Below are 27,961 nucleotides of genomic sequence, written 5' to 3' on the forward strand. Positions count from 1 at the left end.
CTAGGCTAAATGCTTTATATGAATTAACTCATTTAATCCTCAGAGCAGCCTAATAAGGTAGGTACCGTCATTATATCTATTTTACAGATGAGGAAACTGAGGCACAGGGGAGTTAAGTGAACTGGTTATATAACTATTGTGCCTTTGCTCTGATCCTGAGGTTGGAACTCTGCAAACCATACTTCCCACACTTCTTTGCCAGCTGGCTCCCTCTTCCTGCTAATAAGAGGCAGGCTGGAAGGAGCCAGGAGGGGACCTGGAAGGGAACTGGCAGGCGTGAGGAGAGAAGGTTGGACTTTCTTGTTTTCTTTTCATTCCACCATCAGCAGCTGACAGTTGGCGTTAGCTCTCAGTTTTTTTGGTCTTGCTTTATCGCTCATAGGAATCTTCAGCTGGGCTAGGGCGGAGAATTCTCTGCTCCTCTAAGGTGCAAGCACCAGCCGCATAGCACATCCCCTCAAAGGTTTGAGCCCCAGCCCTACAGGACCTCTTCTCCGAACTCCTAGGTTCTGTTAACGGTAACTTGACTTTTTTTTTTCTTTCCCACGTCCCTAAAGGTGGTAGCTTCTTCCTGCAGTTATTAGTCTCTGGTTACCTTAGCATCTCAGTTTTTCCTCTTTTAGTCTTCCAACACCTATGTAACCAATTCCTTATATTAAATGTCCTCTGTTTGAAATGCTTAGTGTGGTTTCTGTTTTTCTGACTGGACTCAGTTATAGTTAGCAAATGACAGAGCTGGGGTTCAAACTCAGGAGTTTTGGCTCCAGAGCCTGTACTCTTAACCACTATTCATGTTATTCTCAGTTCTTAGAAAGTAAGCAAACAAAAGTAAGACAAAAAAAAGTAAATGTGACTTTAAATAATTCTTGTGACAAAGAGGAACTGAAAAATGTAATAAGAGTACTTAAAATTTAAATATAGTAATGAGTAGAGAAAAATGAAAATTTCTGTGACATGTGAAACTTTAAGCGCTTTTATTTTTAAACTAGAAAGAAAAAAGAAAATAAATCAAATATTTATCTGAATAGTTGGAGACATAACAAAATAAGCTAAAGTAAAGCTAAAGGAAAAACAAAATATAAACAAAAGAAAAATAATAAATTAGAAAATTAAAAAAACTTCCACAGTTGATTTTTAAAAAACCCAATAGCACTACTGTTGAAAATATAGGCAAAAAATTAGTTGGTTTAATCAAAATAACATGGGAGAAAACACAAATATAAAAAATTTGGAATAAGAAATGGACATAAGGCCGGGTGCGGTGGCTCACGCCTGTAATCCTAGCACTCTGGGAGGCCGAGGCAGGTGGATCGCTCAAGGTCAGGAGTTCAAGTCCAGCCTGAGCAAGAGCGAGACCTCATCTCTACTAAAAATAGAAAGAAATTATCCAGCCAATTAAAAATATATATAGAAAAAATTAGCCGGGCGTGGTGGCGCATGCCTGGAGTCCCAGCAACTCGGGAGGCTGAGGCAGGAGGATTGCTTAAGTCCAGGAGTTTGAGGTTGCTGTGAGCTAGGCTGACGCCACAGCACTCACTCTAGCCCGGGCAACAGAGCAAGACTCTGTCTCAAAAAAAAAAAAAAAAAAAAAAAGAAATGGACATAAACACAAATATAGAGAATATTTTTACACTTATGAGAGAATGCAAAATAAAAATGAATGAAAATAAACCACTGATTCCTACTTAAATTTACAATGTGATCTAATATGGTAAAAGTGTATTTAAATGTGGAAAAAATGCTAAAAGAAAATTGATCAAAATGTCAATAGCAGTCATCTCTGAGTGGTAGAATTACAGTTAATTTTTATTTTCTTCTATACACTTTCCTCAATGAGTATATAATTACTTTCCTAATCAGAATACAAAAATAAAATCAAGAAATGTAATTTTTAAAGAAGGGAAACAGTTGTTACAAGTTCCCTTCTACTTTAAACAATGGTTCTCAAATCTGAATCTGTATTAGAATTACCTGGACAGTTTATGAAAAGAAACTGCTGCTCTGCCCCTCTCTCCCATTCAGTAGGCCTGGATGGGGCACGAGAATCTACATTTCTACCAAGTTCCACTGGGCTCATAGATGGCAACACAGAAAGACCACATAGTATAGTGAAAATGATGTGGGTTTTGAGGTTAGTCTGGTCTGATTCTGGCCTTTGCTGGCTGTGTGGAGCAATAGTCGACATACTAACCCTGCTCAGCCTCTGTTTCCACATTGATAAAATAAAAGTAATGTATACCTCATAGATACATTGTGAAGGTTAAATTATGTGATTAAATACCCAAAATAGTGCTCGACTAAGTTAAGGACTTTAATTAATGTTGGTCCCCTTCCCTTTGATTTTCTGTAAAGATGCAGCACGTTGTTTCCCTAACTGGGTTTACCGTGACATGATTTAGCTGCGCCATAGGTCAAATCATTTCCTCCAAACCTAACAAGCGATACATGTCTGTCTCTTACTAACAAAACCTTCATTATTCATCCCTAAAATTGGGGATAATAGTATAACCTTATCTACTTTGATAAAACAAATAAGAGTATCCACTTTGTAGGGATGCAGCCATGAGGATTAAACAAGATAATACATTAAGTGTGTAATACAGTAACTGGCATATGGAAGATATATAGTAAATGTCAGTTTCCTTTCCCATTTCCTTTTATTTATTTATTTTTTTGAGACAGAGTCTTACATTGTTGACCGGGCTAGAGTGCCTGTGGCGTCAGCCTAGCTGACAGCAACCTCAGACTCCTGGGCTTAAGCGATCCTTCTGCCTCAGCCTCCCGAGTAGCTGGGACTACAGGCATGCATCACCACTCCTGGCTAATTTTTTCTATATCTTTTTAGTTGTCCAGCTAATTTCTTTCTATTTTTAGTAGAGACAGGGTCTCGATCTTGCTCAGACTGGTCTCGAACTCCTTACCTCAAGCAGTCCTCCCACCTCGGCCTCCCAGAGTGCTAGGGTTATAGGCCTGAGCCACCATGCCTGGTCTCCCGTTTCCTTTAATTGGGTATTTATCCATAGTATTTTGACCTAGTTCAAAAACTCACCTAATCTAGAATACTTCAATCTTTCCACTTTAACCAGATTGCTCTCTTTTGTGTCACATTTAATTTGAAGTCAATTATTTAGTTTAAGTACTGGTAAGAATGCATTCTATATAAACTATCACATCTGACGTTCCAGGAGATACATAGAAGAATGTTCCCTAACTTTGAGGTTCTTAGTTAAAATGGCAACATACATGAAAACTTGAACAGGAATGCAAGGCAGGGTGGGATCAATTACTCAGAAAGTAAGTGTGGTAGAAGTTTTGAGATTATAGTGGCTGATCTGTTGATTATTTTATACTCAGGAACTAGAAAATTACTAAGAGTTGTAAGAGAGCTGTGGTTTTATGGCTGAGAAAATAGGCCCAGAGATCTGTGGTTTAGGGTCAGAGTTGTGAAGTAGCACAGGTTTCCTGTCTCCTGGTCCAATGCTGCGTGTAAATATGTTTCTAACTATTCTCATCTTTTCATCAGTTAATGTTTGCTGTTTTTTTTTCTGACAGGGTCTCGTTCTATTGCCCAGACTGGAGTACAGTGATGCAATCATAGTTCACTGCAACCTCAAACTCCTGGCCTCAGGTGATCCTCCAGAAGTTCTGGGATTACAGGCATGAGCCACCACACCTGGCCTATTTGCTCTTTTTAAGTAGACAGTTTAGCCAGTTAAGCACTGGGCACCGAAGCCAAAATGTTTGGGTTTGAATCCTGGCTTTGGCATTTACTCTAAGTATGACTTTGGGCAAGTCACTTATCTCTGTGCTTCAGTTCCCTACCTGTAACGTGAGTATAATAATCATACTTTATTTCATAGGGTTGTTGTGAGGATTAATTAACTTAACATATGTAAAGCAAGAAAAACTGTCGATTTGTCATTATAATTGCTACTAGTCTCTGAGAGAGTGGAGGGCAAAGAATCTAGTCATCTATTTTTTTGTTCTGTTTTTGTTGTTTTAAACCTCTTCCCTCAGATTCTGATCAAGGCATCCAGCTGGGTGGTCAGTAAATATATGTTAGCTACCTTAATCCTATTGGAAGTTTTTGTATCTCTGAAAAGTGAGATTTGAGATTGGTGTAAGCCTGGCCTAGTCTGCTACTGGGAAAGTCCAGAAAAGTAAAAACTGATACATAGCAACAGATTCTAGGACCTAATAAATCTTCTTCTTTAGAAAAGTCTGTCAAAACCAATAGGTTCTGAGAAAAATGGGGGTCAATGAGTCTAATTCTAAATGAGCTTTCCCAACTATTTTAAGATTTATTCCAAATTTCCTTAGACAAAAATCTGGCCTTTTAAGGAAAGTGCAGAGAACATGTCTTCGTGGGCTTGTTTTGAGGGAATGTTTTAATAGGTGCTGCATTTCACCCTGGAGGTGGCTGCATGAATTTGTGAACTGAGGTGACAACATTGACTTCTCTCCAGAAGAAAAGATGCTATCTGTACACAGGGAGTTTAATTACAATGGCATTACTTTAAATAAGCAGCAGCAGCAGCAGCAGCAGCAGCAGCAGCAGCAGCAAACGCCAATGTTAGCCCAGTCACAGCTCAGTTCAATATTCAGGTTAGAGAAAACAAGAACCATTTTTTTCCTGGAGCACCCTTTTCTACTCTCCTCAAATACCTGCTGAAAAAATTCTGAGCCGAATTACAAGCCAAGAGGGCTGTCGCAGCATTAGGGAGTGGGGAGAGCGGGTGAAGGTGAAAAATAACCTATATTCTGGGGTTACAAAAATGAGGGTTTTTTTTTTTTTTGGCAGGGATTTGGCACTGCCTTTAGCATCATCTTTCAGGAAATCTAGTGAGGGAGAAGGGTACCAACTGGCCTTCCAAATCTTCTGCCTTTGGCAGATGCAAATCACACAGTCCACTCCCACCCTCGGCTCTCAGACGATATCAGAGTGAAATAAGCAACGATGCAAAAATCTTAAAGTGAAAACGAAATAACAGAAGGTCAGCCGAGGGTCTTTGTGTGGAAGGGAGTTAGTGATGATCAGGCCCACTCATAACGTCAGCAAAGGTGGAAGAATTAAGAGTCACCACTGGCCGAGGAGCCCCAACATTTGGGGTCGAGCCAACGGGCTGGGTCTTCTGGTATCCTAGGATCGATCTGCCCTGCACACAACCTTTAGCAGTTTCTCGGTTTGAATCTAGCTTGTACATTCCCTGACGAGACACTGTCTTACGGAGCGTTTTCGTAGCGTCTAGCTCAGAGCTGACTGCACAACCAGCTCTCAACATTTGGAAGCAAAAGCAGCATTTGAGGTTGGGGGCGGAAGGGCACCGGTTTTATTTTTGGTCCGGAGTTCCGGTATGGCCTGTTCCAACTGCCAGCACAATATTCCCGATCACTCTCTTTCTTCTACTCCTGCCCAAGTGACGTCGGGAAGCCCCACAGGACTCTCTTAGGGCCAGGCGATTAAGCCGCATACTTCAGGTGTCAGCCTTGATCCGTTCCGAAACCACAACCCCCAGAATCCCTGGTGCCAGGAGACCAGGCCGCAAAGAAGATGGCTCTAGAAGGGTGGAACAGGTAGCAGGGGGAAACCTAGTCCTTGGCAGTTTCTTTTATGGATATGTTTAAATTACCGAAAGCCCACATATGCACCACCCTACTAACCACCTTCGGGGCCGCGGAGGCCACGGCAGCCGCCTCGCCCGCTCCTCCAGGGGCATGCTGGGAGTTGTAGTCCAACCGCCGGACTGCGCCGAACTACCTTTCCCAGGGTGCCCCGTGACCCGGGCAGTAGCAACATTCTTTTCCAAAACTCTCTCTGCACTGAGACCCCCCTTTCCCCGATCTCCTTCTCTCCGTCGACTCCTTTCCGTCTGTCTCAGCAGAGCGGCGGTGGCAGCAGAGGCCCCGACCCTCGCCGCACCGCCCCGAGGGACACTTCCGGCGGCGGTTCACTTCCTGGTTGGGTGGATGGAGCCGGGCGGGAGCGCGCGCGGGGGAGGGGCGGCGGGTCAGTCTCCGCCGGGCGCTCCAGGGATCAGCTGGCGCGCGGGCGGGCGCCGAACGCGGCCCCGGCTCTCGCTGCAGCGCCGCCTCCTCTCTGCGTCGCAGGACGGCCCGGCGGCCGTGACAATGTCGCGGGGCTGGTAGCTGGGCGCCAGCCGCCGAGCCATCTCAAGTGGGTGCAGCCAGGATGCTGCCTCGAGGGGCGGCGGGGAGACCGGGGAGGAGGGGGAAGCAGTGCCCCGCAGGGTCGGCGCTGCCGGAGCAGCTCGAATCCCTCCTTTCTCCGAGCCCTGGGCACCGGGGTCCCGGGTTCTGGGGCCAGGGACGCGTTTTCAGCCCAGGGTTTTTCTCGCCAGGAAAATGCATGAAGCGTTTCCCCAGGATGATGGCTTTTGCTCCCCCTAGGACTCAGCAGTTGAATTTTTAAGTGTGTTACTGATTCATCCTCTCTCTTCCTCTGTCATCACAGGTTTAAACTTACACGAATCGCTCTCTGGAGGAGGAGGGGACCCGCCGCGCGATTGACACGCGTATTCCTATAGGCATCCTCCCTCAGCCCCCACCCCCACGGCCGGATTCGGGTGGCTCCTCTCCGAGCTGAAATCCGAGGAGAAATCCTTGGATCTCTTTTCTTAAAAAAAAAAAAAAAAATCTAGAAACCTTCGGTATTTTGCTTTGCTGCTTCCTATTTGCAAGATGAAGAAGTTTTTCGACTCCCGGCGAGAGCAGGGCGGCTCTGGCCTGGGCTCCGGCTCCAGCGGAGGAGGGGGCAGCACCTCGGGCCTGGGCAGTGGCTACATCGGAAGAGTCTTTGGCATCGGGCGACAGCAGGTCACTGTGGACGAGGTGTTGGCGGAAGGTACAGTGGGACTCAGTGCGCCGTAAATTAAAATCTTATGCTGATGCGGCAAGACTCTGGTTTCTAGTTGTTGAATGTATGAATGGGTTGTGACCAATTGACCCTCCCTTCCCCCTTCACTTGCCCTGGGAGTCATTGTCCTTGAGAGATTTAAAACTGAGATTTGAAAGTGACAGGGCTTATGGGGGTGCAGGGAGTTGCCGAAATTGTTTATCTCAGTGGCCTTTTATTTATTTTTTTAAAACGTTGGAAAGCCACCCTCTTTCCCTCACCGAATTATGAGGATCAGACGAGAAAACGTCTATGTGAAAGTGTAAAGCTTTACACCAGATGCAGGGTGGTGGGCTTGTCATCTTAAAACTTGAAATATTGACGTGAAGGCTGAAGGGTAGGGATTGGGGGGGGCCTTTAAGAAGAGAGAGCGGTTTCTGCTTCTCGTACCTAACTTTCCCACTTCATGAGCAGGCGTTGGAAGGAAGAGAGGATTTTCGGAGAATGGGAATGTGTTTTTCCAAGAGCCAAGGCTCTTGGTGGATTTGACTGGGTTTGTTTCCTGACCCAGCTGTAATCAGGTCCCCAGGATATAGCTAAGATAACAAATTATATAAAACGAATGTGGCTATTTTGAATTCAGTCTAGTAGGCCCCTCTTCCTCCTGTTTTAGTTTTTTTTTTTTTTTTAACCAAAAGAAGAATTACTTGAGAGTGGCTCTGAGCTTGTTTTTCCTCTATTGGAAAGGATGTTATGTAGACCTGTGTAAATTCCCGGTGTGTGTGTTTCATCTGTATATCTATACTCACATAGATACATATCTTTATCCCCCAGGCTTTCAGGAAATCTTTGCATGTCTCTTTTGGTAACCTTAACCTCGACCTTCATAATTATGCCAGACTCAGACTTTTCACAGCCCATTGCCTGCCTAGTGTGCTTTTATTTTTAATAAAAGCAGCAATTTCCTTGGCATGAAGCAATTCAAACTAATTGGATGGGGCCAACCCGCTGTAGGTTGTGTTATAGACAGAGAGGGGTTGGAGGAAGGGGGAGGCCTGTATTACTGCAACATGGTGGTGGTAGGGAACAGTTTATTAGCTGGGGAAGAGAGAAGGCTAAGAGGCTTCTTTAAGAAGGAATCTTTTGTAAGCTGAGGTTGAAGGAAGGGTCCTGACCTAGGCCTGGGACATGCTTGTCATGGTGAGTGTTGCAGGCTGGTGGGTGGGTTGGGAAGAGGAAGAAGCTGTGTTTGGCTCTCAGCTTGTATAAGCACTAAATTCAGCAGGGCCCAGTTTTCTGGGGATAGGGTTGAAGCCTGTACTTTAAAAACACTATTTTAGAAAAGATATCTGACAATTAATGTCCTTGTGAAATTATTTCTCTTTTCCATTCTCAGTACTGCTCTAGCTGGACTTAATCCGGGGCCTGAGTCACTGTCCCTCTGGATCCTTCCTTGTGGGCTTTGGTGCAGGATAGAGATGCTTCTGTGCCCGCTGTCAGATCCGCACCCTTGAGTCTGATATGTTTCTTTCCTCCTTGTGCCAAAGCCCTTGACTGCAGTGGGGTGGAGAAGGAGAGTGTGTGACAGAGAAGTCAGGAGGAATGAGGGGGCACAAAGCTCTTTCCTTCTCTCCGAATGGCTTCTGCTGACCATAGCCCTGGAGCACTTTGTTCAGCTGGGATGTTGTCTCAGCATAGATGGTGCTGCCATAAGCGGTGCCTGTTTTCTGAGTGTGAGAAGAGTGATGAAGAAGAGAAAAGGCGAAATTGGTCTTTGTTATCTAGGTTGCCTTCCTCTTCCCAGGAATTCATCCCTGACAACTATGCATCATGCAGTATGATATTTATACGTGGAATTTAGGACTTTGCAGCTCTGCATTTATTTATTCATTCAACAAACAGGGAGTGCCTGTGATGTACCAGGGACTGTGCTACGCTTTGGGGATATATTATACTAGATGCTGGTACTTGCAAACTATTTTGAGAGATGGAAAATAGCCAGTGCTATCATGGAGGTAAGCTTAGGGTGCAGTGGCCCCCAATTTTAGGGAGCCAAGAATTGTTTTCTGGAGGAAGTGACTGAAGAATGAACAGGACTTAGCTAGTATGGTGGCAGCATGGGCAAAAACTCAGCAAGAGAGAATATCATGTAAAACCAGATCTGGTAGTGCTGACCTTTTGATGTTCTTTGGCTTTAATTGAGTTTGAATTTGCGGCTTTTAGAAGTATGCAGATATGTAGGAACCAGTATACAAAGAATTTATGTAGCACCTACCAAGTCCAAGAGCACTACAAAGTTCTAAGAGGGATGAGGAAGGTATAAAGTGTGATGTCTGCCTTTGAGGAGTTGCCAATGAATTTGGGAAGAGAAGGTGTACATTCAGGCGTACAGTAGCGTGATTACCAGCACTGTCTGTTGAGTTAGACAGATCTAGGTTCGAATTCTGAATCTGTTCTTGACTAACTGTGGAACCTTGAATAAGACGTCTCCAAATCTCTCTTGAATCTTTGTTTCCCTATGGCAGTCATTCTCAAAGTGGAGCCTCGATCAAGAGCATCCTCATCACCTGGGAGCTTGTTAGAAATGCAAATTCTCAGGACTCAAACACCATAGGCTTTGGGTGTGGGACTTTAACAAGTTCCTGGAGAGATTCTGATGCAAGTTCAAGTTTGAGAACCACTCTCCTATGAGGGGGTCTTGAAGATTAAATGAGGCAATGTATATAAAGTATTAACATTTTTTAGGTGTTCAATAAATGTCAGCTATTATTTACCGGCAACATTACATTATACATCATATATACTATATATGCACACACACATCATATATGTTATATATATAATTAAGGGGGAGTGGGAGCAATGTGAAAGCTAGTTTGACTGCAGCAATCTAAAGCAATCCCTTTCCCCCATTGTGGGTGGGCAGAGCCAGATGTTCTTTTCAGAGGCCTCTCCAGCTCCTTAAAGGGTCAACAGATGTTTTTGGGTAACCATGCTCCTTCCCTGGACCCTCTTATTTGTGAGTCCTCAGGTGCTGACCTATATACCAGTCCCAGCAAGGGTTGTCTAAGGACCATGAGAGTTGTACGCTGAGTGTCCAGGTCAGTGGCCAGGCAGTTTAGGGAGGGGTGGAGTGGGAGGCTTCAAATACAGACTGGATTACCACTGCATCCACTGAATATCTCTTTTTCCCTAATGTGGATATTGGTTTGAGCTTTACAGTGAGAAATTACAAGAACCCCAAGGAGCAGGTGCTGGGCAAGACATGCGAGTGCTGGGCTCCCATCTCTCCACTAGTGGCATCAGCCTTTCTGGCCTGGTTTCACCAATTAGTCCGGTAGGGGCTCGTTTGGGGGAAGTGAAGGCTGTAAGTCATGAGTTTAGAGGAATAAGGCTATCTCTAGGCTGGGTGCCAGGGAAGATATTTTTCTCTCTAGCTTTCTCAGCAAAGATGCCATGATGAGATGCTAAATCATGTCTAAGTTAATGGGTATGTGAAGTCGAGGGAAGATTTGGTTTAAGCTTCCAGAATGAGCTCAGTGGGAAAATTGGAGCAATGTTCAAAGAAGGACTGAGAAGCTATGTTTTTTATCATACTTCCTTAGCTATATGAGGCCCTATATCTAAGCTTTAAACGATAAATAACTATTTATTCATTTATTGCTATGTCTAAGACAACATTCCAGAGCTGTATCAATTCTATATAGTGTGGGCCAGGTGACTCCTCAGAACAGTTTTCTCAACCTTTGCTCGAAGCATCCAGGTCTAGGGCTAAAGAGAACTACTAAGTTTCCATATCAGTAAACTTTCATAATTTCTCCTACCTACAGAGCAAGGCAGTAAGGCTTACAAATGTGTGTGAAACCACGACTAAAACAAAAAACTACCCCATGTAAGGCATATAATTCTAACTTGGTGGTGGTGTCAATATGGTGCATGTATGTATTTGTCTAGTGAATATTACTGCTTCTTTGTGGCAGGCACTGTACAATAACCCTGAGATAATAAGTGTCCGGCACTTAGCATGGCTCTTAGCGTATAGCAGATGGTGAAAGATGTTAGGAGATGATAAAGAAAAAGGGCCCAGGGGTGAGAGTTCATAGATGATATGGGGTTTGAACAGGAATGGAAATTGCCCAGCAGATGTCCCAGAAGTTACCCAAGGCCTTCCAGGGAGAGAGAATAGCACATGCAAAGGTGTGGAGTGGTGAAACAGTATGATGAATTTTGAGAACACTCTTACAGTTTTGGTCAATACAAGTTTCCCCTTCAAAATCAAGGAAAGGACAGAGTGGTAGAATGACATTCTTTCACTTTTGCTTGCAGGAAGTACTTGCTGTTCACTTTCTTCAGTGGCTCTGGGCCTTTTGAATAACAATTGAATAGCTCTCAGATATGCGCTGCTCCCCTGCTGTGCCTCACCTAATTGTAGGGAAAGGGAACTGCTAGTGTCTGGGGAAGGAGTGGTCCCGGAAGAGTCCATAAGAAGCAAGAAGCTTAGGCAGAAGCAGGTGGGGGAGTGAGATGACCACTGTTATAGAGAGGAGTGAGCAGGGGAGATAATGAAGATGTTTGACCAGAGCAGAAGTTATGTTGGGGAGAAAGGAGGAAATAAGTTTATGGAGACCCTTGTGTGTCGGGCAGAGAGATTTGTTATAAGTACCTGAGACCTTCTCTTGACGCAAACACCAATTTGATCTCTCCCACTTCACATGTCTTTGCCTGCTGGGAAGTCTGGTTTTTCAGAGGCAACTGCAGATTTTCAGGGGGTGGTTTGTGAATGGTGTCTTCTTCCTGGCTTCAGGCATGATGACGGTTATAGCTGTGCTAAATATAGCCAAATCTAGAATTCAGAAATGAGGTCCAGAATAAGCAATTGCCATGGTCAAAGTCTTTCTTTTGGTCTTTCTAACTAAGTCATGCTCATTTAATGAGAGATGATGAAGAGAGAACAACAGTTTTTTTTTGAGTAGGAGGATACGGGGGAGGCATACACTTGTACCTCGATAGCTAAAATGGCATGTAGAGTACACAGGAAAGGCTTCATAAATATTAATAGAACACACATGAGAAAATATTACTGCTTCAGAGCCATCACTTTAACTTGCAGTATTTGAAAGGTGACACTTCAGAAAGGGGACTAGTATCACCTTTATCTTGCTCTCTAAGAAGGATGAATACTTCTGAGCCTACTTAAGAGATAACTGTGATATCTGTGTCTGAAAGAGATAAAAAATTATAGTAATATAAATGGTATTGTCTACTGAAGTAGCATCTAGCACTGTGAGGTAGCAAAGACTCACCTCCAGTCTGCTTTTCTGGAGCCATGTTTTGGTGTGATGGAAAGAATAGTGCGTTATGAATTGGGAGATCAAGGTTTGTCAGTTCATTCATTGCCTTATTCAGTAAACGTTACTGAGCATTCACTGTGTGCCAGGCATCATGCAGAGATGAATAAGACATGGCTCTGCCTTGAGGAACTCAATCACAAGGCTTCAGACATGTGAGCAAGTCACTGTACGTCCTGTAATGGAGGGATGTAAGAGGGCTAGAGGAACAGACCTGAGGCAACAATAATTTTGTGGGGTGGGGAGTAGTGAGGGAAAGCTAAAGAAAGGTGACATTTGAGGTGTGTCTTCAAAATGGAGAACTTGTTGCTAGATGGACAAGATGGGGAGAACATTCCAGGTGGAGAGAATCACATGGCCGAAGACACAAAAGCAAGACTGGGTGCTGCCTGCTGGGGAGCTATACGTTTTGAGATAGCAATAAACTGTTAGTGGCCCAGGGCTGTGCTGTTCACCACAACCACTAGCCACAAGTGGCTTTGGACCCCCTAGCCGCATTTCACTTGCTTAATAGACACTTGTGGCTAGCGTTTCCAGTTTTGAGCAGCACAGATAAGACTATTTTATCATCACAAGTTCTTTTGGGCAGTGTTGATTTAGAGCAATAGTCTCTAAACTTTTTGAAGAAAATAGCACTATTGATTAAGAAGCATGCAATCTCTTCATATATGTATCCTTGTTTATTTGTAAGTTACATTCATGTTATGCCATCATTAGCTAATATCTGAAGGCACAGTGTATACTTAGGATGAAGTTCATCATGAATGATAGCAGATGCGAATCCATATTTTAAATAATCTCAGCAAGGTTTTGGTGAGCTTCTTGTCATATCTTATTGGACTGAGATTGTTTCTACATTGTAATGTGACTGATGAAGAGCATACCAGGAATAGAAATGACAGCTCTGCCGTTCTTTTGTTCCCTTGTGCTTGCATTATCTTTAATCCAAGATTTTTTATAGGAATCTTTTTAAGCTTCTTGTTCGTTTTATGAGGGTTAATTAATTTAAAACAATGTAGTCAGTAAATGCGCTTGACCAAGCACATATGCACTATAGTATATTTCAGTGTTCTAAAGGCTGTTACCATCAGCCCTTGACAATGAGACACATGCTGACATATGGACTGAATAGGAGTGCTAGCGTTGGGCCATATATTATTTATTAGTAAAGATAAAATCTTATTTGTCCAAATTTTTTTGTGGTAAAATATACATAACATAAAATTTACTGTCTTAATTATTTTTAAGCATACGGTTAGGTGGTATTAAATGTATTTATAATGTGCAACCATCACTACATCCGTCTCTATAACTCTTTTCATTTTTAAAACTGGAACTGTACCGATTAGTAACTCCCCATCCCCCTCTCCCTCTAGCCTCTGGCAACACTCCACTTTCTATCTGTATTGTTTTCACTACTGAGTACCTTGTATAAGTGGAATCAGACGGTATTTATCTTTTTGTGACTGGCTTATTTCACTTAGTATAATGCCCTCAAAGTTCATCCATATTGTAGGATATGTCAGAATTTCCTTCCTTTTTAAGGTACGGTAATATTCCATTATGTGTATATACATCACAGTTATCCATCCATTTGTTAATGGACAGTTGGGTTTAGATATTGTGAATAATACTGTACAGCTATGAACATGGGTGTACAAATACCTCTTCGAGACCCTGCATTCAAATCTTTTGGGTATATACTCAGAAGTGGAATTACTAGATCATATGGTAATTCTATTTTTAATTTTTTGAGAAACTGCCATATTGTTTTCCACAGCGGCTGTACCAATTTTGCCTGCCCACCAACAGTGCACAAGCACAGAGGTACTCCCCATCCTCACTGACGCTCGTTATTTTCTGTTTTGTGATAATAGCTATCCTGATGGATGTGAGATGGATTCTGGTGGTAGTTTTGATTTGCATTTCCCTAGCGATTTGTGATGTTGAGTATATTTTCATGTGTTTACTAGCCATTTGTACATACTCTTTGGAGAAATGCCTATTTAAGTCATTTGCTTATTTTTGAATCATATTCTTTTTTGTTGTTGCTGTTGAATTTTAGTAGTTCTCTTTATGTTCTGAATGCTAACCCCTTATCAGGTACATGATTTGTAAATATTTTCTCCCATTCTGTGCATTGCCTTTTTACTCTTAAAATCTTATTTTTTAAGATGAAAATAAATAGAGGGTTATATTTTCTTTCTCTACCCCAGTGGATTGTCCTGCATGCTCCTGTGTGGAGACCATTGGTCTAGAGCAGTTCTCAACCACTTTTTGTTCCTCAAAAAAGACCAAAAATATTACAATACTTACTTTAAATATACTGAGAGAAGACTAGAACATATGTAAACACATTGAACTAGATATGTTCCATAAAACAAGGTTCCTCGAAGGAGGGGTTACAGAGAGAAGTCTGTCTGTTAAGAATAGTCCATCTTCATGAAATCTTTCATAACCATTTTGGTCCTCTTGATCTCCTTCCTCTGAACCCCTCTAGAATTTAGAGACTACACCACCACTCTCAGCATTGCAAGAGATATTTAATTGTCTTGTGGGGTTCACTTGTGTCTTGTGTATTGGTCATATCATATCAACTAGGAGGGCAGGAGCCAACTCTTCTATTGCTTTTCTATGTGCCATAGCATCTCAGACAGAGCTGGGAACATGATCCTCAGTAAACTGTGCTGATTCTTCACTGGCAGGGCAAGCTGTCTCTTATGCAAAATGCTTACATCCTCTCATTTTGTGATCACATCATCCCTACAGAGGTAGGAAGGATGATTATTACTCTAGCTGTACAGATGAGGAAGCAGTGGCTGACATAGGTTAAATGACTTCTCCAAAGCCATGTTGACAAGAAACAGCAGTGAAAGAACTTGGACCCAAGGCTCCTAGCTGCAAGAGCAGGATTTTTCCTGAGAATTCTTCCTTGTACAAAGGATCATCAATATCTTTTGTGATAGTACTCTTTACCTTTAATAACCCTTCCCAGCTGAATTGCCCTATGAGCTTTTCAAGTCAGGTAATGCTTCCACAGCATTTTGGGGTTGCTCAGGGTCTTAGTCCATTGGGCTGCTATAACAAAATATAACCTAGTAGCTTATAAACAACTGAAATTCATTTCCCGTAGTTCTGGAGGCTGAGAAGTCTGAGATCAGGGTGCCAGGATGGTCATGTTCTGGTGAGGGCCCTTTTCTGGGTTGCAGACTGCCAACTTCTTGAGGTGTCCTCACATGGTAGAAGGGACAAGACAGCTTTCTGGAGCCCCTTTTATAAGGGTATTAATCCTATTCATGAGGGCTCCTCCCTCAAGACCTAATTACTTCTAATACTACCACCTTGGTGATTAGGATTCAACATGAATTTTGAGGGGACACAGACATTCAAACCACAAGCACTCAGATATGGAAATATGGGAGAATTTTTTAAAGCTCACAATCCATATTCAGTAAGTGGTAGAGTACTATTACAACTCCCCACAACCAGAGCCTACAACCAGAGACTTCGCATTCTGTCTTCTTTGGTTTAGTGGTTTATTTCTGTAAGTAGCTATTTTATGCAGAAAATTACACAAAGATTTATAACTATAATAGGTTCATAAAAATTGCTAGTTCATTAATTCTAAGAAAATGAATTTAAAAATTAAGTTATTTGCCTAAAGTCACACAGCAAATTAGGCCCTTTTGAGTGTCTCTTCTCTCTCCCCACATTGGTCAGCAACATATCATGTTGCATCACCGTGGTGCTGCTGACATTTTGGCCTTGATAACTCTTTGTTGTGAGGGGCTGTCCTGTGCACTATAGCTGCTGTCCCCAAGCCCCGGGCTGCAGACTGGTACCTGCAGACTGGTACTGGCCTGTTAGGAACTGGGCTGCACAGCAGGAGGGGAGCTGCGGGGCAAGTGAGTGAAGCTTCATCTGTATTTACAGCTGCTCCCCATTGCTTGCATCACTGCATAAGCTCCGCCTCCTGTCAGACTAGCGGCAGCATGAGATTCTCATAGGAGCATGAACCGCACTGTAAACAGCACACATGAGGGATCTAGTTTGCCCGTTCCTTAAGAGAATCTAATGCCTGATGATCTGAGGGGGAGCTGAGACAGTGATGCTATACAGGGGAGTGACTGCAAATATAGATTATCATTAGCAGATGATGATATTAATGATAATAAATATTTATTATTGCACAATAAATGCAATGCATTTGAATCACCCTGAAACCATCCCAGCCCCAACCCCCAGGGTCCATGGAAAAATTGTCTTCCATGAAACCAGTCCCTGGTGCCAAAAAGGTTGGGGCCACTGCACTATAGGATGTTTAGCAGTATCCTTGGCCTCTACCCACTAGGTGCCAGAATTATAGATACACACCCCATTGTGACAAACAAAAAACATCTCCAGATATTGCTAAATGTCACCTGGGGAGCAAAATTGCCTGTTTTAGGGAACATGTCTGATTTAGCATGTTTGCGTATGTTCTGGATTTCCCTTAGGAAAGTTGAAGTAGGTACTGTAATATTTTTGGTCTTTTTTTGAGGAACAAAATTGCCTACATAAGTAATTGAGACATTCTGTGTTTATACTCAAACCAAAAGAGCCTTTCATTCTATATGATTTTAATCACTCAGGAATAATGACATAAGGTGATACTGGCTGTAGCATTTTGTGCCTCCCTTCTCCCTCCTTTATTTATTTTTTATTATTGGTCTATTATCTTTACTATTATTTAGTCTATTATATATACTTTAAACAATCCCCGTTCTATTGAGTCCCAGGTAATTGTTAGGAAAAGGGAGTCCTTTTGAGTGAGACTTCCTTCCATCTTGGCAGAGGACAAGTTCAGCTTGGAATTTCATTTGAGGTCTGCTGTGAGTGAATCAGCTTGAGCTGGTCAGTTTTTTCCTTGGGCTCTGAGTTAACCTTGGCAGACAACGGATAGCAGTGCCAGTTGAAGCTTTGTTATTTATGATTTCTGAAAAGCTGAGAGATTATTGGACCAAAGAGCTTATGGCATCCTTATATTATTATAATAGAAGGCTAAGCATAGCATTGATGCTAGACTATCATTTGTAATTATAATGATCTCAAATAATGATGCCTTTCATCTAGGACTTGAATCCTGGAGAAGGCAATATAATGCTATGTAATTTGTTTGCTGCCTGTTTTCAAGGATGCTTACAGCTATTGTACTGGGACCTTTAGGGTAAGAGAAAGGTTATTGTCCTTTTGGTAGTGAGCATGAATTTGACAACAAAATGGCGACTTTATTACCTATGGGGACAGGAAGAAGGAATGGGACTCAGGCATCCTAGGTTGGGTTCTTCTTGGAGGATTTGGGCCTAAGTGGCATTTACAGAGGTGGCAGGCCTTCTGCTGGTAGCTTGATTAGTCATTTTCTCTGGTTGGTGAATCTGGTTGGTTCAGGAAGTACTGGTTATCTTACAGGTTTGTTAGACTTGTTTAATTTCCCCTGGGATAACCCAACCCTGTCCCTCAGGTCTTTGTCCTTTACTATTTTTAGAAGCCTGGGAATCTTGGTGGTGGCAGGGGCATGGGGCAGCATTGGAAGAAATATGGGCCTTTTGCTTGTGGAGAAAAGTCTTGGCTTGACCAGAAGTACAGCTCAGTAATGACTGGGGAAAACCTGATATCCAGTACTGTCTTTCTTCCCCTTCTCCCTTGAAATAAAGGGAGTGCCATGATGTTCTCCTTAAGAGAAGACTGTCCAGTTTAGTACCATGTGTGGTGGTTAAAAAGCATAAGAATTAGAAGTAAACAGTCCTTGACTTGAGTCCTGAATATGTCCCTGGGATGTTGGGAAAACTTACTAGCATCCAGTCTTCTCATTTATAGAATGCATATTTATAAAATACAAGAACGTGGGTTGTTGAAAGAATTAGATGAAATGATATATACAAAGGACGTAGCATAGTGCCTGGCATATGTTAGTTAGCAGTCTGTAAATGGTAACTCTTAATATTTGGGTGTATGAATTTTGTGTTAACAAGCAGTATTTGTTTTGCTGTGTGTTGAACCTGCCCGAGCTAGAGTTTGGAGATACCTATGTATCTATCTATCTATCTATCTATCTCATAGTATCCACAAAGCCCTAGATGAGGAATAGGGAAAAGAGAGAGATAAATACTAAATATTATGGTTTGATTTTTCTTTTTCCCCCTTCTTGAAAGCTACCTGTGTGTTAGGGAATTTTTTCTAACCTATGAAGTTGATATTTGTATGATAGGCTTCTCTACCCTGCAGGAACACCTGGCCCCAGCTGCCTGTCCAGTTCAAGTTCTTCTGTGCTAATGCTACAGGTCTTCTGCATTAGCCAGGCCTGTGCTCTCGTCATCTCCCCTGTACCATGGATTTGGTTCTTTCCAATGCTTTACTCATGGTGTTCTCTGCACCTTGGGATATCCTCCATTTCCCCTCCCATCTGGCTTAATCCTGCCTAACCTAGGTCTCAACCACAACTGCTTCTGGATACCTGTCTTTTTTTGCTAGCTGTGTTGACTGTTTTAGGCCCATAATCTCAAAGTTTTATTTTGCTATTTATCTATTTCATTTGTGTGTACTTTGCAGTGTTAGATAATTAGTTCTTTGGGGGCAGGGTGTAGGCTTTAGGTTTATTTTGTGTCCAATTCAGGACTTTTTAAATTTGAACAATGCAGCAGTGGGTACTGGAGAATAAAATAACTGAATGAATATTACAGTAAATCCGTACTAATTCAAACTCATGGAGCAGGCAGGGGAGACCAGACAGATTTGAGATATGTAGACTCCCCGTATTTATCCCTATTCCTATAATATAATAGATCTGTATTTGAGAACTTCACGTAGCTTATTATATATAAGAACTATTGAATCTAGGGTTTCAGGAAAGTTAAGGAATAACAAAATCCAGAGCAAAGTAGAACATCTTCCAGAAAGTCATGTGAATCTCTTTATTGATTGGATTAAATTATGGGTATCTGGTACTAACAATCTCAAAATTAGACAGATAAGATATAAGTATCTTAACTATGTAAAGGAACTCTAAAACTATTTAAATGCTATACTGTAAAGATGGAGATTAGATCAAGCATCAAAAGCTCAGATATTACTGAAATTTATCTCTAAGTAAAGCATGCATTCATTTTCTAGTTTATAATGGATATTGGTCTGTAGTAAATGAGGACAGTGAATCTCAGCTTGTCTTTGGGTTAGTGAGCATGGGGACAGGGAACAAATAGGAAGGGAATGTATAATTTAAAAATGCATAGATTGGCTTCAGGTCCAGCTAGGAAAGGGGAGGACCTCAAAGAGGATGGGGATTGGGGGTATACCTTCTTAAGAAGCACATTGTAGACTTAAGAGATTGTGGTGTGGAGAGGACACGAGACTTTCATATTTATTAAAGAGGATATAGTTTTTAAAAGGCTGATAAATATAGCACTAGCAGCTAAGTTACAAAATGAGTCTAGAGAGGTCTTGGTCACTGTATGTAGCTCTGGGAACCTAGGTAGGCACTTACTTCTCCGTGTTCTTGGTGGTTTCAGAGAGTAGGCGTGGAAAGAGGGATGACCCCAAACAAATCCTGCCTGGCGGTTCACCCTGTGAGCTCTACAACCTTGTGGAAAGGCCACCTCTAGGCGGCTCTCTGACCAATGATGAGAATTCACCTGAAAAAAGTTAATTTTGTATAGTAGAGACTTTCTCAGATGATGACGTATTACTTTCACTTTTGAAATCACAGTTTTAGAGTCAATATAACATAAAATGGATTATTTCAGTGGCTATCTACTCTCTTAGCAATCATGGAGTAATTTTAAAGATGGTATGACGGAGTGTTGTCCAAGTCTACAAACAAGTCTGTCTTTAGGGTTAGCTCACAGAATGCGAAAGAACAACCATATGAGGTAAGGGAAGTAGATCATTTGGTCTCCTCAATTATCTTGGACACATCACTTCCCCTCTCTGAGCTTATCTTTCCTTATTTTATGAATGAAATCACTGAGTGATCTCAAAGGTCTCAAAAAATTCATTACGTGGTTTTTAAGTTCTGTAGTTTTCTATTGAGATCATTTGGGAGGGGAGGTTGGGTGAGGTGTGGTTGATTAGACTGAAGTGTTAGACCTGTGTAGCTGGGACTAAAACAACATTCCTGAGATGGCTTGTTAACCGTGGCCTCTGTGTGAGCCATGCTGGGAGGTGTCATCAGTGGAGGTGAAAGATTCCCTTCCATTCTTTCTGCTTACCTTTTTCCCATATCTTTCCCTTAAGCTTAGAAAAATCAATGTTAATAATTAGATGTTTGTGGTGCGAGAAAGCTCAGATGGATCTTGGACTTCTGGCTTAAGTGACTGAAATGGAATGAGGTGTCATAAGGAGACTGTGAGGAAGAGGAGCACACCTGGAATAAAATCCAAAGTCCTCATTCGGACCTGCAAACCCCCACGAGAGTGGCTCTCTCTCTTCACCTCAACCACTGTGCTTTTAGTCTCAGTGATTCTACTTTATCTTTTTCAGCGTATAACATTGTTTCCTTTTTAGTATCTAAGGCTTGGCCAGTCCTCTTGCCTGGAATGTTCTTCCTTCTTAACTTCTGTGGCTGGCTTCTTGTCATTCAGATCTCACTTAAATCTCACCTCAGAGAGGCCTTCCTTGGCCACCCAATATAAGAAACCAGTCCTGTTTTATTTCACCACAAAGCATGTGTTATTATTCTCCCCGCGCCCCCCCAGCTAGAATTGCAGCTACAAGCAGGGACCTTGTCTGACTTGTTCATTGCTGTACCCCAGGGTCTAGAATAGAGCCTGGCACAGCTGCGGAGCTCAGTCAGAAACAATTGCATGAATGAATAAGCACATGAAAGAGGCAGAAGGAACGATTGAAGAAAGAATCAGGAGAGAGTGAGATGATGAAAATGAATGCTAAGTAAAATTAAAAGAAAGAGGCAGTAGATACTTTGGGGTGTTAACACATTACAAAGATCAAGATAAGGACGAAGGGGTATTCATTGGATTTGCAAATATGGTGATCATTTATTTGTGAGCTTTGTTAGAGCTGTTCAAGTGGAGCAATGAGTGGAGTCCATCCAGGTGGCAGTGAAATGATGGGTGAATGAAAAGTGAGGTAGATCCTGAGACAGGGTATAATTTGTTATTTTTAACAATAATTTTTATTGTTTATTAATAATTTATTTTTGTAATGATGAAAGAGTCTTGAGTATATGAAGCAAAGAAGCCAATACAGAGGAAGAGGTTGAAAATACAGCACCAGGGGATTATTGATGGAATAGAGCCGAAGAAGTGATGGGAGGTCATGGATGAGGTCATGGATGAGGGTGGAGGAGATGACCTTGGACAGGAGAAAGGACATCTCATTCTCTGATCTGGTAGGAAGAGGAGAAAGAATGGGTACAGGGGAAGAGCCATTGGTGAGGTTTGGAAAGTTAAGGGGGTTTTGCCTCATGACTTGTGGTTTCTATTGAATGCTGTGGTTAGGAGTTGAATTGGGGATTTAAGAAGAGTGGGGAAAGGATATGGAGGGGTTCCTTTGGTTTAAGAGAGAAGGGCTGACAAAGGATAAGTGAAAGAATAGCCTGGCCATATGGAGAGCCCATCGAGATGGCTCATTGTTGGAAAACAGGTTTTCCTGGCCCCCAGGGGTTCATCAGTTTTTAAAGTTTTGCTATGTGGGATAGGACTTTTTCTGAAATACATTATTTGCGCATTTGCTTGTCTTCTGGAGCATATGCTGCAGAGGTAGCATCATAGAGGTGGCAAGTACTCCTGATCTGGACCTTTCAGGTGACTTTACCATGCACTGTGCTCTGGGCAAATTGCTTCCCAACTCTGTCCATCAGCTTCCTTGTGTGTAAAATGAGGACTAGTCGATGGTGAAGTTACTTTCCAACTCTTAACTTCTTACAGTTCTTTTATTTTTCAAATACATTATTAGAATGTTGCTGTTTTGTTATAGATCTATTAGGATGTTTACTTGATATGGGTAAGACGATTTGCTCCTGCATAAAATGATCTTGGGTTACTGTCTCTTTAAAATTTCATGTTTGTGCTTTATAGTGTTTTTTGGTTCCTTATGAGAATGTCAGCTGTCACTTCTTGCCACTATCCCTGTGCCTTCCTGAATTAGCACCGCTCCTCTAATTTGCTGCATTTAATCTGCTGTGGACATGGACACTGGCCGACTAAGCTTATTAGAATTGTGTGGAACAGTAAAGAGGCTGTTAGTGAGAGTTTGAGGGTCTTGTCTGTGATTAAAGTCCATGGGCTTTATATTGCCTGTTGGCACAGAAACCAATTTTTTATGTCTTACGTTCTAGAAAGGTTGAGTTCTGAAGAGAGAATGAGTTACCATTTGATACTTATTAATTAAATGTGTTTGTAACCATGTGTCTGAAAAGTTGAGTGGCAGTGCCCAGGAACTTAACCTCCTCCTTCCATTTGCCTTTTTGCTTACTGTCTCTTCCCGGACTCTCTCCCAACTCACTCTCCTCAGTCTCTGCCCCACACATTTGATGTAAGGCAGTGTTCTAGGCACTGTTATAATATTGTTTCATTTATTCCATTTCTATTTATTGAAGCCACAGAGAGGTTTCCAGGATTATAATTCACTGTTCTGTGCTGGATATCCTTATATCTCAATAAGGGCCATGCCAGAGGCTCAAATGGAATTTGGTGTTGGGGCTGGAAGACTTGAAACTACGAAATGAATGCAGTTCCATAATCTTTGGTTGATACTGAAGAGAGCAATCAAGAAGTCTTAAAATTATTTTTGGTATGCAAATTAATTTATTGTGATAGTAGAATGATTAGAAGGTAAAGCCAGACAGAAAGAGAAAATATTACCCATAATCCCATAGATTACCATTGTTAATATTTTGGTGTGTATACTTTGAGACTTGTGTATTTTTATAAAAATAAGAATCTACTCAATATTGTTCTCTGTAATCTGTTTTCTCACTTAGCAACATATTGTCACTGTCTTTCTGTGTTAAAGGTCTGCATCATCAATTTTTGCTCACTATCTGGATGTATTGTGATTTATTTAACCAATCTCCTATTATTAGATATTTAGGTTATTTTATAGATATTACAAAATAGCTGCAATGAATATTTTTTAAGTCTTTCGGTACTTGTTCTATTACTTCCTTAGAATAAATGTCTGGATGTGAAATGGCTGGATCAAAAGATGTACATGTTTTAGCTTTTGATGTACATTATAAACTTGCCTCCAGAAAGATTAAACCTATACACTTACATCTTGTTTATGGGGTTGGAGATGTTCCCTCCCTCCCTTTTTCCCTTTCTCCCTCTCTCCCTCTCTGTCTTCCTCCTTTTACTTCCTTTCTTCCTTTTACTCTTTCTCTCTCTCTCTCACCCTCCTTGTCTTTTATAGTTCTTCTGTAGTGAATTTTTTGCTTATGTTCCTTTGCTTATATTCTTGTCAGGGCATTCATCTCAATGATTTATAGAAGTTTTTTTTTTACGTATTTAAGATATTAATCCGTTGTTGTATACATTGCAGATTTTTTCTCCTATTTTGTCATTTGTCTTTTGTTAATGAGGGGCTTTTTATGGATATTTTAATTTTTGTGCAATCAAATATGTCAGTGTTTTCCTTTATGATTTTTGTTGGCAGTCATGCTTGGAAAGGCCTGAGGAGAAAGGCAGGGCCTACATCACAGAGAGCCTGTGAATCTCAAGTTTAACTTTGAGCAGTATGGGAGCCATTCAGAGTTTTCTGGAGGGGCTGGCATGATCAGAAAATCAGTTTAGTAGCCAGGCTTGGTGGCACAGTCCAGTAGTCGCAGCTGCTTGGGAGGCTGAGATGGGAGGATCGCTGAGTCCAGCAATTTGAGGCTGCTGTGAGCTATGAGATCGTGATGTGAATACTCCTGTACTCCAGCCTGGACAACATAGTGAGACTCCCTCTATTAAAACAAAAATGATACTTCAGTTAGATTTGTGGAAGGTGACCTGAGGGAGCTGAGTCTTTAGGGGCTGTTGCCACGATCCAGGTCAAAGTCTGTGAGGGTCTGAGGGGCAGAGTGCTGATAGGAACAGAGTGGAGTACAGACTGGGAATATTTTGGAGGTCGTAGCGTCAGGGCTTGGCACCTGATTGGATTGACGAGTGCAGGGGGTGTGTGGAGCCCAGGGTGATTCCAGGCTTTCAGTTTGAGTGCCTAGCTGCTCACAGTGAGGTGGAAGCATCACTAACTAAGCTGTGTCATACAAGAGGAGAGAACAGGTTGAAAGAGGGAAGATGCAGGTTTAATGAGGGAAGGCACCGAGTTCATTGTTGGCCACGATCAGTGTAGAGTGTGTTTGGGGTGTGTTTTGGTCATCTGTTGCTGTGTAACTAGCCATCCTAAAATCTTGTGCCCTAAACCAACAACAGTTTATTGTTTCTCATGATTCTTTGGGTTGCCTGAGGGCTCAGCTGGGCCTCTGCTAGGGCTTCTGCTCATCTCATTTGGGGTCTTTCAACATTGTCTTGACTCCTACCACCCCTCTCCACTATACGTCTGAATTCAGAACATCCCAAGGTGGACCAAAATAGCACATTTTTAACACCATGCTTCATCCTTAACAGATGTATATATGTCAGAGAAATACAGGAAGTGCTTTGAGTTTATACGCAGAGCTCTGGTGTTCTTCACACCCTGGGGGATGCACCGCAGTGAGAGTCAGGTGAAGGGTATGCCTTTTTAAAGTTTTATTTTATTGAAGTGAGCTAAGGGCTTTGGGGAACTTCGACAAATCGTTTTTAGGAAAGAGTACCTAGGGAAGTTGAATATGATGAAGTTGATTGGTTTGAAGCTGTTCATACAGGGATACTTGTGTTCAAGTTGGAAAGGCACTAGTCAAAAGTCAGAAGAGCAGTGGGCTGAGGATGGAATTGAGCTTTAGCAACACTTAAGGGCTATCTTAGTAAGGAAAGCCCTGAAAGGAGACAGAGAAGGAATATCCTGACTGGTGTGAGGAGAATCAGTAGGCTGCAGTGTCTCGTGGACATGGGGCTCTACAAAGTTAGAATTGAAGTAAAAAAGAAGGTCAGGCCAGGTGTGGTGGCTCAAACCTGTAATGTCATCACTTTGGGAGGGCAATGCCAGAGGATCACTTGAGCCCAGGAGTTCAAGATTACAGTGAGCTATGATCATGCCACTGCACTCTAGCCTGGGTGACAGAGCGAGACTCCATCTCTTGAAAAAAAAAAAAAAAGGAAGAGGGTCAAAGTTCTCAGAGAAGTCAAGTAGGATGAAGACTGGAAAACGTCCCCTGGATTGGGCATTGATGTGGCATTGGCTTCCTCAAGAGAGCAGTTTCACAAAAGTGATGGAAATGGAATTATGAATGACAGTGAGTTGATGAGTGGGAGTATGGAGTCTAGGCTATCTCTTCTAAGAAGTTTGAATAAGAAAAGAAAGGGAAAGATTGTATGGTGGCTGGAGACTGGGAGATGTTTGAGCATATCAATAGGCTGACAGGAAGGCACGGGAAAGGGTAGGGGAGAGATTGAGATTGATTAATACAGGAGTTAGGGCAGTTCCTAAAGGAGCAATGTTCCAGAGGAGACAGAAGGAGACGGAGTCTTAATCTTTTTAAATTGCAATTCCATTCTTTCAGATACTCAGGCCAAAAACCTCTCACCTCTCATCTACTTTATCAGAAAATCCTGTTTGCTCTACATTCACAGTACAGCCAAAATCCAACCACTTCTTAATGCCTCCACTGCTGCGTCAAGCCGTCATTGGCCTGGATTATGGCAGCTGTTTCTTCACGGGTCACTCCACTTCTGCCTGAGCCTCCTTGGCTACACTCAGCACAGTACCCTGACTGATCCTTTAAAATGCAAATCATTTCTTATTACTCCTCTGCTCAGAACCATCCTGTGGCTCCCCATCTCACTCAGAGTAACTGCAAATCGTGATGTGGTCTAGAAAGTGCCATGCTCTGGCTCACGGTTACCTCTCTGCTGTCTTATTTTACTGTTCTCCTCTTTGGTAATTGCACTCTATCCATACTGGCTTCCTGGCAGTTCCTTAAGCAGGGCGGATTCACACCTCCCCCTCAGGACTTTTGTACTGGCTGTTCCCTCTGCTTGTGGAATGTGCTCCTCTAGGTAGCCCCAAAGCTTGCTTTCCCTCACCTGTTTTTCTTGAATGTTACTTTCTGGAAGAGTCCTTCCTGACCATTTTATTAAAAATTTCAGCCTCTCCCTTCCCTCAGAACTCCCTATTCCTCTTCCCTGTTTGACCATGCTGTATAATTTATTTAATACTTACTGGTTTATTGTGTCCTTTTTTTTAGAGCTTATCTCTTTTGTTTACAGACCTAGAACCATGGCTGTCACAAAATAGGCAGTAAATATTTGTTAATTAAATAGGTGAATGAATGAATTGGGATCAAGGCTGAACCTTCGAAAAGAAGGAAATGTCAGCCTCTGGGACAGGAGGAGATAAGTGAATCAGTATGGATATAGATAAGTTTGTAGTGGAAACCCTGAGGGGAGTGTGTGGGCAGATAGGAATTTGAAGGCAGAATGGCGGATGCCCTCAGTTTTCTGGAATAAGGAGGCAAGGTTGTCTGCTGAGGGTCGTGGGGCCGAGGAGACTCCTGAGAGTTTGGGTTAGTCATTGAGGGAAATGGGAGAAGGAGCTATCCCAGGACAAGTAAAGGTCCCAGGATGAAGACCATGATGCAGTTTTACAGGGCTGTGTAATTTTTCTCTGGCAGAACTCAGGAACCTGGAGGTAGGAGCAGAGCAGGTGGATTTAGCATTGATTAGAGGTTGGGTAGGTGTGATGGGAGGCCAAGGGTGCAGAGAAATCAAAAGAGCAGTCCGGATGCCACCATGGGGCCAGAATGGGGAGACAAGACTATTCAAGGAGCACGTTGATTGTGGTTAATTGGGAGAAAATGGAAGAGTCAGAGCATGGAGGACTGGATGATCAGGCCAGAGTGAGGGCGTGAGATACTGGAAGGCTTGGAGGGTGTGTCAGAAAGAGAAAGATTAAAATTTAAGATTTGTGTTGACAAGGTCTAGGGTGTGGCCATGGATATAGGTGGTTGAAAGGACCAAAGGTCATTGCAGTGAAGAAATTTAGAGGCTGCAGTTTAGGAATAAAGCATCCTGTGGATTTTAAGACCACCCAGGAAGATGGCAGGAATTATAGTGGAGAGGAAGCCGGGATGCCACAGGTGTCAGTCAGTGAATGTTGAGGAATGAGCCTGAGGGTGGAGGCAAGGCAGGTTGGAAACCAGAGTAGCCAGGTGGCATGAGCTCAAAGGAGCAGGAATTTTTACATGAGGGTGGAGGGGTAGTGGTTTGGAGTCAACATAGGAGAGCAAGGAAAATTTTGACCTCCTTCCCTGAGGACTGAGGTGTAGGAAAATATGGCATCAGAGGGCCAGTCATGCAAGTGATATTGGCTGGTGCAGGAGCAGGCCGGGCAATTTGGATGGTTCATCTTTTGGCCAGATTGTAGAGCTAAGTTGTTTTTACTGTTATGTATTTATCATTTATGGCATTTATTAATATTTGACAGCTTTGGACTTCCTCATTAAAAAGAATTAAATTCCTTTTACTTATATATTTATATATTAAGTATTATATATTGTATTTACTTATATGTTTACTTATATTTAATTTTATACATATATACTTTTTTTTCTCCTTTGAGTTTTGACTTTGAGATGAAAAAAGACCTTGCATGATCACCATAGAGGCATCCCCAGTACCTGATT

At 42.2% G+C, this 27,961-nt stretch overlaps 1 protein-coding gene across 1 annotated transcript in view; it reads left to right on the forward strand.

Moving 5' to 3' along the window:
• Positions 1-6,059: 6,059 nt before the first annotated feature.
• AAK1 (AP2 associated kinase 1) overlaps positions 6,060-27,961 on the forward strand; it is a 150,900-nt gene continuing 128,998 nt past the window's right edge. Inside the window, exons 1-2 of the mRNA XM_069494053.1 lie at positions 6,060-6,175; positions 6,473-6,862. Of these exons, the coding sequence (XP_069350154.1) occupies positions 6,700-6,862 (163 nt within the window). The 5' untranslated portion in view covers positions 6,060-6,175; positions 6,473-6,699. The remainder of the gene's footprint in view (positions 6,176-6,472; positions 6,863-27,961) is intronic.

Source organism: Eulemur rufifrons, chromosome 19 (assembly GCF_041146395.1).
Source record: "Eulemur rufifrons isolate Redbay chromosome 19, OSU_ERuf_1, whole genome shotgun sequence".
Lineage (NCBI taxonomy): Eukaryota > Metazoa > Chordata > Mammalia > Primates > Lemuridae > Eulemur > Eulemur rufifrons.